The sequence below is a fragment of the Diospyros lotus genome, chromosome 10, assembly GCF_014633365.1.
Source record: "Diospyros lotus cultivar Yz01 chromosome 10, ASM1463336v1, whole genome shotgun sequence".
Taxonomy (NCBI): domain Eukaryota; kingdom Viridiplantae; phylum Streptophyta; class Magnoliopsida; order Ericales; family Ebenaceae; genus Diospyros; species Diospyros lotus.
The window spans coordinates 33,253,029-33,271,280 of record NC_068347.1 but is presented as its reverse complement, the minus strand read 5'-3'; the positions used below and the strand labels follow the sequence as shown (position 1 = coordinate 33,271,280).

The following is an 18,252-nucleotide window of genomic DNA, read 5'->3' as shown; positions in this document are numbered from 1 at the left end:
GCTTAAAGCGTAGAAACTTTTTAATATTTCTTAATACGATCTCTTTTTTAAGATAAATGTGCTCATTGTTCCATGCCTGGTACGGCTCGTGGGCAACTTGCTTGTGTGAATTCTTGTAAAAAGATAAAAGAATTAGTGTATAAATATTGTTGTAGAAAATAATAAATTTTTGTATTCATGAATTTGTGTGTGCATTTATGCTACTTTTATTTATAGTTTTATATTATATAAACATTTTTTAATTATTAATTAAGAATATTAAAGAAAGTAATTTATTAGACTTATAGAGTGATCCACTTGACACAATCCCACTAGTCTTGCGCTGATTTACTTAAATAATTTATTTAACACAACATAACATCCTGTATAATACAGATCGAATCATTTGACACCTATAAAGCACTCTTTCAAACCTGTAGTACTAGTATTTTTAAAAGTCAAAACTAAACTAATGTTGCTATCATAGCCAATCACTGTCATGCTACAATATAATAGAGCTTTTTCCATGATCAATCTAGCCACTAGAATACAAAACTTGCCTCCATCTCACAGATATGATGGATTAGAAGGAAACATAGTCCAGGCACCAGTAAAGTATGAGACAACACAGTAGCGAGTAGCATATGAACTTCTACTTTTGAGCAAAGGGAACTAACAGTAAAGAATGTCCATCTTTACTCCCATCTCTACATATCTGTCTATCTTTATTCCCATCTCTGTATATCTTCCTGTGTTTGTTTAGTATGAAAGAAATTACACAAGAATGCTGTTATAATAAGAGGATGGATTGTTTCATTAGGGTATTGTGTTCATTCTTGGAGCTTTGTCTTTGGTTTAGAAACACGCCTTGTAAGCGTACGCATAGTGACAAATTCCTCTGCAGCCGAAGGGTGTATTCCCACCTGTCATCAGACCATGAGAGATTTAAAGCTACTCTAATGTAGGTTGTTGCAATAATTTTATGACATAATATAGAAAATATGAGCTCAGAAGGGACTATTTGCATATCCAATCTTAGTATGAAGAGAAAATAAAACTAGAATTGGCAACCATTATTGAACAGATTTGTTTATAAATGCAACTGTCACTACTAAATATAAACTAGTGAAGCTCTCTGACCAACTACTGCATAGATGTTGCTTAACTAGAAAAAGATAAGGATTGGGGACAAGGTCTTGTGTTTTGGTCCTCTCATGAGCAGCCTCTCTCTGCCATTAGGGGCCTGGTTGGTCGCCTGCCTTGAGGCTATCTCGGGTTTAAGGGTGAAGGGGTTAATAATTCTGCCATTAAAGCCTAACTACTGGGGGTATTGTCAATTTTATGGATGACACTTGGGTGCAGCGGAAGTGGGTTATTGTAGAAATGGCCCCACCAAGCCTAACCTGATGGTGGGGTGAGGGACTAAGCCTACTACTCCTGCACACAGGTATTCTTGGAATCTAGATTTTCCTTTTTTCACTTGAAAAAAAAAAGAAGATAAAGGACCTAGAAAGGACTCAGATCATTAGCCAAGTCCTTTTACAAAAGCAAGTGCTGCTGTACATATAAAAATGCTGAAGCTGTGCGATGAAATCCAGAGATGTTTTAGATCTCAGCAAGTATAAGTTCGTTCAGATTGCCAGATTGAAAGAAGAAGAGTGTAGCAAGAACATAGGTTGGAATAAGTTCAACATAGATAATTGAGCTGCAAGGTAGTTCTGAAAAGTGGAATCTAGCTTACTGTGCTATCAAACATCGCCTTAGTTGCTCCGCACTTAAGTGCAATTGCTATGCCCTGTGACAGACATACAAAACAATATCAGAAGCAGCATATTTGGATGTAAAAAAAATATAACTAAAATCTTCAATTTTCTGGACAGATGCTGCATCCAGTGGTTGGTGAATACTGCTTAAGACGCATAAATGTCCAAAGGTACACACAATCAAAATGAGACAAAGATGTAGCTTCTTTCCAAAGTATATAGTATTGGGATATATGCTTTGCACCCCACATTATTACTTGAAACATGGAGAAGTTGCCAATTTTGACAGTTTGTGAGATAATATTTAACTTTTTGCTACCTATGTTCTCCACAGTATTTTTTTTTTAACTATGGTGGATAATATTCAAGCTGGATATAGAGAAAATACGAGGCAGTGATAATTGGGTTCTTCAGTCGTAACAGATGGAAAGGATGAGCTTTAGCCATTTAGAGCATGACTGTTTGATATCAGGCAGAGGGATCTTATAAGAGGTTCTGTAGGAATTATGCGTTCAGACTTCCTAGTTTTGGGGATTTTGAATTGTAGACCACCATCTTATCTAATAAAAAAACTATTAGAGAGAGAACTTTATCTCTAATATCAGTTTGATACTTCTTAAGATGTGCATCCATGAAACATTGCTTTCAACATAATACCTGCATAATCTCAGCCGCATCTGGCCCACACATTGATGCTCCAATAACTTTATCTGTCTCGGCATCAACAACAAGTTTCATTATCGTCTTCTCTTGCCGCCTATGGATAAAATACAAGGTGTCAGGCAAAATTTCACATAAAAGAGCGGTTAACTATGTTCCAATGTCCTTGGAAATAAGAATTTGATAGATTTAACATGATACTAAGATTCAACACTCTAGAAACATACGGGACCAGGCAAATCATACCAACCAAGTTCATGAACATGGATATAAATAAGGAAAAAGAAATTGCTGCTAATACAGCTACCATGAAAGCCAATTGACTTGTAATGAACTAGCAGGAATTATCAAAAGGAGTTCCAAATCCTAGCCTTGCAAATCATGAGACTAGAACAAGGATCTAGACCAACAGTTACCACGTTTCTCTTTAAGATTCTGAAACTATCTAATAAAGTTTTAAGGCAGAATCATGTACCCTGAGATGGTGTTCCTCATAGGATTGAATGTTGAGGTGAAAATCAAAACATCACCCTTTGCTTGCTCTATCGCCTCCTCTTCAGTGAGCCCAACTACAGAAAGCGGCGGTACACTGTAAAGGAATAGGAGATGCAAGTTAATTATATCATGCATATATTCTCGGAAAATTATGGACATAATTGGTACAGAAAGAGAGAGGTTTCAGAATCAATGAGTAAAACACTGCTTAAATATGATAGTTTATGAGCAAAAGTAATAATAAAATTGAGAAGCATGCTAGTTTATGATAATAAGGTTCAGTTTTTATGACAATTGTCAAACTGTCATACTCTCGTTATGCCAATGGGCATTCTTAGTGTGTAATGGAAAACAGAATGAAGATCCAGAAGAGAAGAAACAGTACCAGAAAACAGCAGTAGGTACATTGCTATAGTCAGGCTTGCTAAGCTGCCCACCAAAAACAGTTTTCTGCAACACAAAGAATTTGACATTTCAAGACATGTAATTACTTGTATAAATAATTATGATGAAAAACAATGAATTAGTAATGCAAAAATTGCAAATGAAGAAATGGTAGCTAGCAAAGGTTCAGATTGAACGCATACTGCAAAACAGGTTCCTTCCATTAATGCCACAGGAGTAAGATTCATTCTATTTGTAACATCACCGATGGCCCAAATGCTAGGTATGTTTGTGCGGGAATACTCATCTACCTGAAAGAAACAGATAAAGGGGTGATGCACCTCAGAGACAATTAACTTTGTTACACAAGTTTCTTTCACAAAGTATAACAGTTCTGCTTCTCAGTTAGCCAATAGCCCATGTAATAATAGATCAAGAAGAAGCCTCATTAACCAAAGGTTAAGAGTCTATAAACACCACCAACAACCTAAATAAGCCTTGTTGCACAAGAAAATCCTTGAATAACCATACAAGTAACCAGAATAAGCAGCATGTGCCTTTATGCTACATCAACATAAATCATAGCTTCCTTCACAAACAATAGAAAAAAGTTGATCCATAGCTTCCTAGGAAAACATCCCCTAAATGCAGAAGGTTGATCCTTACTTGACTGTCAAAAAGATTTTGTAACAAACTAAGTAGACGTTACATATAGTTCAAAAGATTTTCGTTTCAAGGTTGATCTTTAATATGGAATAAACCTCACTAACCTAAGCCATAAAACATCTCTGCTATGTCCAGAGGTCATCTGGAAAACAATCCACATAAAATCTACTCTTCATAATTTTTGAACATCATGACACATGTAACAACGATGAAGGGAAATAGCTAGTGACCTTTATGGCTCCTATCTCATCAAGCTCAACACCTACAGCCTGTAGATTCAACCTCTTTGTAGTAGGAATCCGACCTGTGATCAACGAAAAATCATTTGTTGACTAAATAGTTGCATTAAAATCCATAAACTACAACTGTTGATTATAGAAAGCTAATATTAAAGTACATACATACATGTATAAAAGAAAATAAACAACAAAGTGTGTTAAGGTCTATAGCAATAAAAACATTGATATTCTGTTTCTTGGGAGAGAAATGGCATATAAATAACAGCAGATGCATTTCAATTCTGATCAATCCATAAAGTAAATTCAAGCTGTTGAATTTTCCAGCTCAATCAAAGGAATGCCAGCTACAAGACTAAATTCCACTAACTGCAAGTTTAGACTAGGGTCAACATAAGACCCTTTTATGGCCTTGTTCAGTCCAAATCAAATATTTTGATGGCTAAAGAGCAGAGGAAATTGTAACAAATATTACAATATGAACTGCTTATGCTCTATACATTTGATGTGCAATAGTTATTCATCAATTTCCAGTTTACTGGATATAGTACTTCACCTACCAATAACTGAAAAAGACTTTCGGATTTTGTCCTGGTCATGTTTTTGGTAACACTCTGACGTCAGAAGCCTAAAAACATATATATACATGCACATATATGTATGCATGTACACAAACATATAGATGCAAATGCATATGTAAAAACATGTATATGCATTTATGCATGTATACATGCCTATACTCTATATACATTTGACAGTACCATCTCCACTTGCAGAACATATGTATGGTACCATCTATATTTATGCATTTGATAGTAAATCTTTTTCAACATCTAAATGGAACTCTAGAATCATGTTGCGTTCATGTAAAACATTTCACCATCATTAGAAGCCTTATTCTGTCTAGGTTAGAGCGGTTACATAAATTCTATCTCTTCAACATCTCTACCTGTGGACATATCCTTTGTAAGGCCATTAGATCTCATGAAATGTCTACTGGTCTCCCACTTTGTCTAGAATATAAGTTAAGAAGATCTAATCATTTTTTTATGTTGGCAGTCAATTACCTAATGCAACCCTCCATCTAGGAATGCAACCCTCCTTCATATAGGCATGGAGCCTAATGTGATAAGGAGTAATATCCTCAACACTTCACAGCTATAAGGGGTAACACCCTCAACACTTCGAGTGTTAAGGGGATTACTCAAGCATGTGAAGTTCTTTCTTGTAAAACATGGAAAAACTATTCTCTTTTGTGGAATATTTAATGTTTAAAGAAATGGATCATTGATGTCAAAACAACTTCTAAATGTGGATCCGAGTATAAATGCAGAAACTCAAGGACAGGACAGTCCAGCTCGAAGAGGAAATGTAACAAACGTGGGATTCTGGTGTGTAATCTATTGACTGTAGGGCAAAACTTAATATCTTCTCAATTATTTCAAAATAGGGAATCATGAATAAATAACAAAAATAAAATTCATTTTATTTGATGTGATAGTGTGGTTAAATTTACCAATAGGTCAAAATAGCCTCAGAAAGGAAAAATAATTGTCCACCACTAGCTCATGGTGTCAAAAAATGGTATATAACCCGCTTTTTGGACAAGCATCCTAATCAAATATATAAACTTATTATTTTCAGATGCTGGCAAATACGGCAAAGTTCAGAATTACCAGTGGCAAAGAGTACAATGTCCGCAACTATTTCTTGATCATTGTCTGTGAGAACTCTTATCCCCTCTTCTGTTTTAACCAACTAAATAATCAAAATTATCATTAGACCTAGTTAGCAAATAAGCATTGCAAGATATCAATAATTAGAGGCACGAGAATAATTGCAAATAATACCTCTATCAAATTTGTACTGGGATGCAAGTTAATTCCCCTGCCTTCCAGATTTCGGGCAACTGCTGCTCTCATTTCATTATCAAAATATCTGGCATGAGAAACGGCTCTAAGAACACAGATGTACAGAAAAGACATTGACCAAGAAAGCTCTAGGTGACTCACAGTTCTGAAGATAACTACAAAAATTGTTTATCATGAGATGATATACACAGGAATAAAACCAATCCATATCACGACAAAGTAATCCATATCTTGGAAGTAAAATAGAGAAGGCTTCTTAGATAAGGAAAGGGACATTCAGTCTCAAATAAGAAACTGTCACAAAAAGTTCACCTTTTTTTATTAGCAAAGGAAATTGGATCTTAAGGAAAAGTTCATTTATTGAATTTGGACAAGATTAAAGGATTGTATAATGTGCCCAGAATTGACACTTTATACAACTCATTGCATCAAAGCCTTTCTTGCGAACATTAGTGCTCTGTCCATAAAGATAAAGGTACCTCATAAAACTCATTACGTTGAGATATCACAGTGGATAATAAGTTTGAAGAACAAAAAGGAATACTGTCAGGAACCAAATTGTGATTATGACCCCTCAAATATTACGTTAACGGGAGTTCCTTTCTGAAGCATAGATCCACCGTAGCACCCATTCCACGCCATATTGAAGCAAACTCAACAGCAATGTACCTGGAGAACAAGAGAAAAGGAAGTTCATCTAAAAGTCCAGAGCACGCCAGGGAAAATTAAGGTGACAGAGATGCAGATATAGACAAACCCTCCCCCAAGTACAACAGCACGCTTAGGTAACTCATCCAAGCTCAATGCTTCGTCTGAGGTTATAGCTAACTCCTATAAAGTCAACCAAAAATAACAAAACAGTAGTAGTATTTAGATGATAATATTACATTGTAGGGGTTAGTTAGAACGAAACATACATATCCAGTAGTTCCAGTTGCAAAGTTTTGTGCTGGTTTTGCAAGCAAAATATGCCCATAAGTGAGCAGCCAATTGGCAGAAAGATCAAGCACATGTTTCCAAAATACAATCTATGAATAAAGTAATGTGTATTCTACCAAAAAGTGTATAATACAAGAGAATATATATACATACAAGTATTTTAAGCTAATTACACTAATACCCCTTACTTATCTTATTTAACACAATCAATCTATTATGTTATTTTCAATTCCTCTCATAATGGAATCAGAAGTTGTACCTGCCCTGGAATGTCTGGACGTTCAGATCTACTACCAGTAGCAATGAGCACATGCTTTGCTGAATAGCATATTTTCGTTCCATCAAGTTGTGTCAACTCAACTTCATTGGGACCGACTACTTTTCCCTCTCCTTCATACAATTTAACCCCAGCATTTGAAAGTAACCGTTTGTAGATTCCATTTAATCTAATTATTTCTTCTGTCTGCAATATTCCCAAAAACAATTAAATACATAAATGACCGGGAAAACAAAATCATTATAAACCATGATGTATGTGCCTGTTCCAGGTTATAATAGTGACAAACCCCAAGCATAAAAGTGAATGATAATATGCTCAGGAAACATCTAAACACAATAATGAATTCTCTAACCAGAACTCTAAAAATCTCAAGTTGACATTTGAATTGCAAACTAATCAAGCCAAAGCGAACAATCCCACCAACTAATCTTGGATCCTTATCCAGTGAATCTAGAGGTCTTCCTAATACTTACATTTCGTAGGTATTCCCCAATGGCACTGCCACATTTCACTATATTCCCATGTCCTTATGTCTGTCCCAAGATATATAATGATAGGAAGACATCTAGATATAGACTGGCAACTAATAAGTAATAACAACAAGATTTAGAAAGAGAGGGATGCAAAGACAAGGGGAAAGCCCGACTGTCCAAACTTGGAGTAAACTACTTTACTCATCAACTAAACCTAAAAGGACAAAAGTGATTACATTTGATGAAGGGCCTTATGCAGTACTTTTCTTTATCTTCTTTCTCAAAACAAGTTCACAAGTGAGTTCTACAGGACTTAATGCTTCTCACCATAAATAATATCTACATTAATGATTCACCCGTTTGTCAATTCAGAAAAAGTTACAACCACTATTTGTTCACTTGAACTGCATTGCTTGGATAATCATTCTGTGATCAAGTTATATGCACCAGTTTGTATCATATTGCCTCTTAGAACTGTGAAGAGAAGTCAAGACAGAAAAAGGTCTTACCATGCAAAATACATGAGATTAAATATGATAAAAGAAAAACAAAAGTTCAAAACTAACCTTCTTGTGCAAAAGCTTTTTCCAATTGAAGTCAATCTTGTTATTTAATTCCCATCCAAAATTTCTGGCATCCTACAAAACCAAAATAGCAGTTACATCAAACAATTTCATGGAAAGGAAGGGCATAAAGTGAATTATTGTTTATATAATATTTATTATTATAAAACAGTAGCATTATTGCTAACAATAACAGAAAGCAATTTTTTAAATAAAAGGGAAAAAATGAATAATTCAAGCCATCCCATGTGATGAAGCTTGAGGAGATCTATAACCTAAACAATACAGAATTAACAGCAATCAAGGATGGACAATTATCAAAACCAATCCCATGTCATGTACCTAGGGTTTAGCCTAGGATTGGATTGGCAATTGGAAGGATCTGATGGAATAGAATCAAGAATAGAACATTTGGAGAGGGAAATTGGACAGAAATGGGGGAAAGGATGTAGAGAGAAGTGAGGGAGACTGCAGAAGAAACGAGAGGGAGATTGGGAGAGAATTGTAGAGAGAGAATTAAGAATTCATTCGATCAATTCAAGCATGAGCATCCCATCCGTTTACAGTAGCCTTATATAGGCATATCTGGCTCTTAACAGCATGCACAACACACCCATGTGCTTCTAACTAATTGCTAAAATATCCTCTTAACAACTATTATAGGCCTATCACCCTATTGCCCCTCTATGGATCCTTGGGTCATGACATCCCATAAAATCTTCATTAGCTCCATCATGAAACCTCAATCTTCTCCTCAAGAACCAGTCATGATGTCACATACACTGGGTCATCTATGACAAAAACTGATATGACTATCAGATGGCAGTATTTCCAGCTTAGAGAAATCCATAACTTAAGTCCTAACTTCAGATTTGACATTTTTGAATTTTTCTGCCACAGACCCTTGTATTGTATTCACCAATAACAATTAATTCTATTATGCTAGAAGACCAAGTACTGTTGTTGGGCCCACCATACCTAAGTGGTCTCAGCAACCAGGTGTCAACTAAAACCTCAAATGCATTTCCACAAGCTGGCTGTGCTTGGACTCAAACATAAGATTCTGTATGATAATTAGATTCATAATAACTAATAATGTAAAAAAAAAAAAAACTAGCATACCATGTTAAACACAAAAGCTTAATCTCTAGCATGACTAGAATTTCAGCCTCCATGCAAGAAAATTAATTTATATTTTGCCCATGTAGAAAGTTCCTTTTAGGGGATTGAGACAATCAAGAGAAGACAGCAGTGGGGAGAACTTAAAAATGGAGGCAATTGATGAATGAATGTATGGATGATCTTCAAAGAGGAAAAAACCCTAGCCATAGGCAGACTCGGCCATAGAGGCAAAGCTCACCTGTAAACAGTATCATGTTTTCTGACAATGAAGTGGGGATTTATCCCCTTCTTTTGCCCCAGCATGGTGGAGCCTTGACCTTTGGCTTACAAAAAACACCAAGCTGACTTTCTCATAGAGATCAGTTAGTGGTTCAAATGGTGCTCAAATGGTGCTGGACATTCTGTCCATTGGTAAGGAGACCTATGGAGGGTTCCCTGCTCTTTTTTGACTTTATTCTTCATATCACATCTCACTCAACCACAGCCAAGTCAGATGCGCCTTGAGGGAAAATCAGAAGTCCCTTCATGAGAACACTTAACTCTATCATCAAACTAGAAGTCCTTACGGGTCATGTGCAGAGAACCAAAGTCCTTTCTCCCAGTTAGGTTAATACCCCATAAGAGTTGAGTCTTGGGGCATGTTGGCAAGAGGGAGATGTTTCGAGGAGAGCAGATCTGAGCAGACCCTAAGAGAAGCCAAAGAGATTAAGAATGCTGCTTACTACTCATGAGGAGACATCAGCAGCAAGAGATTGTTTGAATGAGCCATGTAAGATTCAGTGCACGTGAGTAGAGAGTGGAGTGCTCAGGTGGAGAGATAAAAGGCACTGCAGTCAGGAAAGGGGTCCCACAGTTGAATCATTTTATTTTGGACCAACAAATTAAAAGTTATAAATCTGTAAACTAGTAAAACAAGGTTATATGAAAATTTTTGGTGTAAATTATGTCATTGTGATATAAATCTAACCTCAAGTTCCGGCCCAAAAGATGCTCCATAAACCAAAATTTTCTTAGGAACACAACCTCGAATCACGCAGCTGCACCACATGAAAGACATCATAGGTTAGACTTGATTAATTTATACTTAAATACAGATCACTATAAATATGGCATCTTATAGTTGCAAGTACTTTGGGGTTGATTTGTCTTAGTAACAATTTGATATTTTTAAGCATGCCTAGCTGTCATCGTACTTAGATGGGACTTTTCGTCATCTTGTTACTGTTGTCAATTTGAAAAATGACAGCTACATGATGCTTAACAGATTGCCATCAACAAACTCCTGATACAAGGGGATTTGAGACAACAAATCCAAAATTTGACATATTTGTGCCATTGTTAAGACATTTTGAAACTATGCCACCTACACGGATGTAGTCATAAAGGTGATCCATACCATCACATACTAGGCAAACTCTGTGAACTTTCAACATTCTTTTACCATCAAAAGCTATCTCATTTCATCTAAAACTCATATTTGTATCAAAGCTAAACTTTTCACGAATCAAACATCAAATTTGGGAACTTAGACAATCGAAGACATAACAAAAAATGGAAAACAGTTTGATATTAATTATCATTAGGTTGCTTCATGATGACATCATAAATTCACAAAAACTTTCTCCTGCATTATTTCTGTAATTTCTTTTATTACCTAGCAGAAGTATTGGCACAAACTCAAGCACACCCACTATGACAAAAAATGATCAATATGTAACTATCACATGATCTCAATTTTTTGGATGTCTCATTCTAGAATCACCACCACCACCACAACAACAATCACAAGCTTAATCCCACTAGATGGGTCAGCTACATGAATTTTAAACCTTTATCCATCTCTATCCATGGCCACATCATTAGTAAGGCCACATTCTAGAATAGCCAATTAGAAAAGGAAAAAAAAAATCATTCTTTTGACACTTGCTGATTTGTGAAAGTAACAATATTAAATTGATATTGTCATTGGAGTTACTGGATTTATAGTATAAGACACTGGGACTGCCCCCCCCCCCCCCCCCCCCCCCCCCCAACCCCACCTACACGTACACTAAGTGCTAGTAAATAATTTTGCAAAAACTTTTAAGTTTCAAGAACTTGTCAATAATCACAAATGACTCCCATGTATTCACCTATTTAGATGCATTTTTATGACAAGTACTTCAATTCATTCAGAGTTAAACCTCACAGAGAAGCAAACAAAATATACAACATCCTTTTATAGACCAACATACATCACCAAGCACACATTCACACCATTTGCAAAACATCAAATACAGGGAAAAGATACCGGTTACCACTAGTGTAGGATCGTCCCTGACGACATGGCATCCAAGTCATCGATACAATATATAATGGGCATTGCAATGTCTTTAAGGTTTACTCCATGTCAAAATTACTTATATTAGCCATTGCTGTGACTGAGAAGTTATTCAAGTAACAACTTCAACCAACTTTACACCATCACACAACAATGATGATGTAAATGCAGTACAAATTAAAGATTCACATGCAAAAGCTAAAAAGGAAAAGATAAATAGACTTTGAAAGTTGATCTTCACAAACTTACGTTCCTCCAACTCCTCCAAGAACTTCTGAGCTGATTGGATGAAATGGAAGCTCACAGATCCCAACCTTGCAAAGATATAAGATCTTATCAAAGCCAAACACACTAGCTTTCAACATATTTCTTGATGTAAACCACTATGCACTCAGCTATGGTTTTCCATATACAAATGTAAGAAACAAAGTACTAAAATTTATTTGTTTTGGTTAATATCATTGATAAAGACCAACAGGTAATAATTGGAAGAAAATTCGTTCAGTGGCTTTAAATGATTTTTTTTTTTTTCTTATTTCTCTTTCAGATTCCATAATGATCTTGCAGTGAGGAAATAAAATTAGTTTTCATGATCAGAAGTTGCAAGTCTGTAAAGTCATCACAACTACACCAGATAACAGTGAATAAAATCTTTTTGCATTTATTTTTCATTCCACTTCTCTTCAGTATAACAAACCTCATCGTCACAAAGGAGGAAAAGATGATTTTTTCAATTCTCAAAGCTCACATAAAGTTTGAAGATGAAGTAAATTGGGAATCAAAGCCACAAGATCCCTGAAAAACTGCAAATCTAGTTGGAAATTGAACTCATATTGGACATCACCTATTGTTTCGAGGTGTAGATTAAAAAAGAAAAAAGAGCTAGATACATAATATAGATGCAATTTTGGAGCAAACCTTGGCTCCATATTGTGCTGAAAATCTTGCTGCACGCACACCGCCACTTCCTGCCCCAATCACAAACAAATCAAAGTCATATTGTGATTCCTCTTTATTAGAATTTTCCAGCTCCCCATCAATTTGCATCTTCCTTGCCATGATTACCAAACTAAACACCAAGCAAACCAAAAGGTATCAGCCAAAAACAAAACAGTATCCACACAACTGAATTCTGTTTGGCTGGTCAGAAACTAAAGGAAAATAAGACGGAAACAAATAGGGGTACGATGAAAAAGTTCCAACACAAAACATCCAGATGCCCTGCAAAAGCACATTCAACTAAAAGTCTTTGAAATATTCAATACCCAGGCTTGCAATTTGATTTATTCTCTCTCCAATAGAAGCCAATTGTGACTTTCTTTAATTCTCTATTTGGTAAATGCAAGTGTTTTTTCACGCATACCTCTTTAGGCTGTAAGACCACCAAAAGAGTTTCTGGGTTGATCTCTTAGGGACAACCTATCCCAACCCAATTGGTACTTTCCCCTCTCCTATATTTCTTAGCAACCAAACCAACGAAAGCATAAAACATAAACGCAAATGGAATTTCAAACATACTAAAGTATAGGATCACAGTCACGAGGCGTCTATTCACTGATACGTCACTCATGACCCAACTGTAATCATCTTCAATTTTGTGTTACCCACTGATTCCCAGCAACCAAACAAATAAAAGAATGAAAAGTTAAATGCAGATGGGTTTTCAAGCCAGGAACCTTGCTGAAGATTTGAAGATCACCACAAGTTTCTCTGCTGCCCTGCAAAGTTGTCTCCTTTTCCAGTTCCTCTTTACTTCCCGATCCTTTCTCCAATTCTGTGGCTTCAACAATAGTTAAGCCAGAAAAGTGGCTGGTAAACGAAACAGCCACAACATAGAGTCCACATAAAGTGGGGCATCTTTGCAATAAATGGCTATTTGTAAATCATGAGAGCGATTAAGAAAGCAACCACAGTGGATTTCATCGGTTTCACCCTTTTGGCCATTTCGGGGGGAATTGAATCTCCACAGATCTCGCCCGTTGGCGTGGGGTTCAATGAACTATTCTCGTTAGTATTTTGATGATCTTTTATATATTTGTATCAATATAATATTGTATAAAATATAACTTAAGAGACTCGACCAGTGTCCAGTACATAGATGCCCTTTGGCCGTCCCACCTTTTTTTTTTTTTAAATTCATGAATCGTATAAATCTAAGTTAGATATATAAACAAATTTGGCACAAATCAAAATCACTTAAATACATACAAATGATTACATAATCTTTCAAAAAAGGTAAAATTGCACCTATGATCTCCCCACATCTTAAATTTCTAAACAAATATGACAAATTATTTGCACTATCCCAAAAAATTCACTATAAATATTAAATTTGAGTATTTAAGTTATATCATTATTTTTTGGATATCTTTTTCATTTGAAAACTTGCATTTTTTTTGTGATATTTATATATTAATGAATTATACTTTAGGTTATTTATATATGAATGTATAATGCATTAATATATAAATATTATTAAAAATATTATAAATAAATATTTAAATAATATTTCTGTATCGTTTTAATATATGGAAAGAAAAAGTTTCAGTTTAGATAAAAAAAAAAGAAAAGAAATGTTTCAAAGGAAAAAAATAAAAAATATATTTTTGATCTTTTTTGGGAATAAAATCAACCGATAATAGTAAATAGTAGTTTTAATATGGGGAATGTGATCTATAGTTCTGAGCTTTTCCAAATTTATTTTTAAGATACCATTTTTCTTGCAACCCTAATTTATTCATCGAGTATGGGATTATCACATAATAAATATATATTATCTCAAAATAATGGGTATTTATTATTATTTAACTATTATCTTTTTAATTAAGAGTTTTATTCATGAATTTAAGGGTTTTAATGAATACTCTTGAAACTGTTGTATGATACAAGAAGATCAAATGCATATAATGATAAGAAAGCTTTGTTTTTACAACATAATGTAGTGCTTTGAGAAGAGTTAATAGTTTTGAAGTAATCCCACCAATATTCAAGTTTCAACTTATTTAAACTGACTTTTCTTATAAAAATCTGTTCTCTATTATTAAATGACATACTAATAATGTAATAAATACTATATTTATCTTTTGAGATATTACATCTTTATATAGCTAGATTAAAGAATCTACATGGATAGAATAATACTATATACTGAGTTCTTCTACAAGGTCAGATAGGTTAACAGACAGACTTACATAAGGAGGATTAAAAGACTAAAATACCCTCATTCACGTTAAAAAAAATATAATATAATATAAGAGAAGGTATTTTTATTTTTTATCTCTTATTCTATAAGTCTATCTGTTAATCTGTTTGACTCTTAAGAATTTTCTTTCCGTTAATACTCCTTATTTAGATAGATTTGAGCTAAATTTTTAAATAGACTGAACCCTTCAACTCTCACGAGAGTTGAAATCTCAATTAAATATAAGTAACAGCCAACTTATATATGATGTGAGGTGTCAGGGACTCTCTCTTTCACTTTATAAAATAGTTTACTTCACATGGTGGAAAAGGAATCAGCTTTGCTGTTTGGAAGTTGATATTTCCAATTTATGTCGACACAGGTCATGTGATGGGGGCATTATAATGGGCCACGTTATGATTGTGATCGGCCCATTTTATTATATATAGAATATATATATATATATAATGCACAGATGAACCGAGATGGTATCCGTATGTCCGTCTCATCATATCTTGTTAATAAAATATTTTTTAAATTAAAATTATATATTTATATTTTTTGTATTTTCATATTTTTTATTATTTTAATTATACTTTTATATTTATATTTTCTTAATCAATTTAACTTATATATTTTTATATTTTTTCACATATACTCTCATTTTTAGTCAATTTAATCTCTATATTTTAACTTAAAAATATGTTAAATTGATTTATTTTATTTATCTTTTTATTTATACATTAAAATATAAAAATTAAATTAACTTAAAAATCAGGTACATGATTGTAATTAAAATAATAAAAAATTTAAATTATCGCATAAAAAAAATAAAATATAAGGGTTAAATTAATTAAAAAATATAAATTTAAGGTGTACTTAAAATAATAAAAAAATTAAATAAATATATAAAAATATAGAGACAAAAATATACGTTTAGCCCATTTTTTAAAATATATTTTATTTCTTTTGTTTAAAAAAATTTATTAATAAAATTTAGATTCATAATCTCTAAATAATAACTGATTTGTCAAATAATTTTATAACTAAATGTTAATTCTCTTGGAATCTAACATAGGCCTTTTCTAAGTTGGTGAAACCATTTGAAGGCCTTCCTTCTATATATTCCGTAGGCTTTTCCACTAGACTTGTCAATTACAAAATAATAAAAATAAATCAGGATCAGTCCTCAGACATACGAAAATTAAAAATAAATATGATATACAATAAAAATTAAAAAATATTATTTTTAAAAGTAAGAAATGAATACATAAGAAACGTGTAAATAAAAAACTATAAAAATATTTTTTATAAATATAATTTTAATAAAAAAATAGTTATTCAATCTAAAAATAAACATAAATTTCATAACGTATTCAAACAAGATTTGAAATAAATTTTAGAAAAAACTAAAATTTTAAATTAGAGATGAATTTTTTTTATCTTTATTTATAGATAGAAATATATTTTTAATATTATAAAATAATCATAAAAAGTTTCTAAATTTATGAAAATAACTTAGAAATAATTACTCGATAAGTTGGTGTGCATCGTAGGGATAACAATCGTGGCAGGTTGCTTATACAACAAATTAAGAGTTAATAGAATACGCTCTCAGGATATAGATTGAACAGTCAAGTAAGTGATATGTTAGTGTCAGTTCAGTAGATCATGAGTTTAATATTCGCTTTGTGTAGTAAGGTAAAACTTCACACCTGTGATTTACTTCTCCTAACGTAATCGAAAATACGAGCACCGAGAACCGTACAGAATGATGACCCAAGAGTTAATGGATAAATGTTACACGGACGAACAACTTGATGAACGAGTTGACAAATCCTTTTAAATTACAAGTTAACCCTCTAACCAAAATTACAAGTTAACCCTCAGCTCTCATTCTCTCTTTTACTCTTAGCTCTCACTCTCTTTCACTTTTACTCTCTCTCAAAATCACCCTCTCTCAAATTCACTCTATCTCTCCCTCATTCTCTCTCTCAAACCCCTGTGGGTTGCAGTGTCCCCCCCAACACACCGCTCTCACATTGTTGTCGCCCAAGGATGGCCCCATTGTCGTCGACCCCCCAATGTTGCTCGAACCGCCATCGTGGCCTATTGCAGCCGTAAAAGATAAAGTTTATATATACATTTATAAATATTTTAATTTTTTTGCATGTGCATATATATATATTTATATATATATATATTTTTTTTCTGCTGTTGTTTTCTTTGCTTATGTTGTTTTTTTATGGTGATTTAGTTGTTGAAATGAAAATTAAAAAATATAATTTATTTTGAATTATGAAAGAACATAATTTATTTTGATTGTATATTTGACAATTGAGTAAAAACTATTGCTTGTGTTATTTTCGCTTATTTCATGCTCTGTTATTAATTTTTCTTCAACTTGAGGGTATTAATTAAATTACTTAATTTAAATTATTTACTTATAAGATTATAACATTTGTGTAAAATAAGATTAATATTTTACTTAAATCATATTGGAGTAAAATTACTTGGTAAAATTGGACTAGTGTAAAATAAGATTGGAATAAAATTAATATTTTTAAGATCAAATCTAATATAATTAGATATATTTTTTTATTATTTTACGGTCAAATATAACAACAATTTTTTTCTTATTATTTTGCAATTAGATGTAACAACAACAATCTTGATAGTTGTCATTAAAAATGTTAATATTAATATATATATATATATAATAAGATCATACAAGTAATTAAATAATTTATTTTCTCATTTAAGATCACTTTAAATACCAACTTATTGCAACAATATCAATTATATCTTAAAATCATCTCTTATTTTGTATTAAAATTATATTTCTTAAATAAAAAAATCATAATAGAGAGTGGGTGAAGTTTGGGCGGTTCACGTGGCATGGGGGGGGGGGGACGGCGGTGACGCCATCCTTGGGTGACGTGATGGGAGCAGCGGTAGCGCATTCTTCCCTCAAGGCCGAGGATAAGAGAGAGAAAGGGGGTGAAGTTTGGGCGATAGTTGCTCGTGACGGCGGATGAGGGCAAGGTAGTGTGAGAAGCGGTGTGGGGGGTGGGCAACGATAGGGGGTGACAGTGATGACGATGGCCGGGGGTGTTTGCGATGTTGGTAGGGGAGATGGCTATGTAAGCAGGGGGCAACGGCAGGCGGTGTTGGCGGGGGAGACGGCAGTAGAGCCATTTTTGGGCGATGACGGTGAGAGCATCGGTGGCGGGATTGACGACGACAGAGGTGTGAGAGCGGTGTGGGGGGCAGACGCTGCACCCGCGAGGGTGGGTTTGAGGGAGAGTGGGTTTGAGGGG

General features: G+C 33.9%; 1 protein-coding gene across 4 annotated transcripts; it reads right to left on the bottom strand.

Moving 5' to 3' along the window:
• Positions 1 to 326: 326 nt before the first annotated feature.
• LOC127812008 (glutathione reductase, chloroplastic-like) lies at positions 327 to 13,727 on the bottom strand. 4 transcript variants are annotated; one of them, XM_052352253.1, is made up of 17 exons: positions 13,428 to 13,727; positions 12,670 to 12,820; positions 12,001 to 12,065; positions 10,399 to 10,468; positions 8,313 to 8,384; positions 7,253 to 7,456; positions 6,812 to 6,885; positions 6,640 to 6,723; positions 6,034 to 6,121; positions 5,860 to 5,941; positions 4,178 to 4,251; positions 3,485 to 3,592; positions 3,283 to 3,347; positions 2,878 to 2,991; positions 2,400 to 2,499; positions 1,721 to 1,774; positions 327 to 902 (listed from the first exon to the last, which is right to left on the bottom strand). In XM_052352253.1, exons 2-17 carry the CDS (start codon positions 12,808 to 12,810, stop codon positions 810 to 812), a joined length of 1,488 nt encoding a protein of 495 aa, XP_052208213.1. In that variant the 5' UTR covers positions 12,811 to 12,820; positions 13,428 to 13,727; the 3' UTR covers positions 327 to 809. The 4 variants fall into 4 exon arrangements, with proteins under 4 accessions (XP_052208213.1, XP_052208215.1, XP_052208216.1 ...); XM_052352255.1 differs by lacking the exon at positions 13,428 to 13,727 and adding an exon at positions 13,270 to 13,401; XM_052352256.1 differs by lacking the exon at positions 13,428 to 13,727 and adding an exon at positions 13,270 to 13,336 and having other exon boundaries at positions 12,670 to 12,719.
• Between the last annotated feature and the right edge of the window lie 4,525 nt (positions 13,728 to 18,252).

Bases quoted from the DNA above. Each gene is read 5' to 3' on its own strand.
- LOC127812008 (XM_052352253.1), bottom strand. From the start codon at position 12,810: ATGGCAAGGAAGATGCAAATTGATGGGGAGCTGGAAAATTCTAATAAA. The intron at 3,348-3,484 runs GTATGCGTTCAA...TTTGTGTTGCAG, and splicing joins TGGAAGGAACCTGTTTTGCA to AAAACTGTTTTTGGTGGGCA. The intron at 2,500-2,877 runs GTACATGATTCT...TTTTATCCATAG, and splicing joins ATGAGGAACACCATCTCAGG to GCGGCAAGAGAAGACGATAA.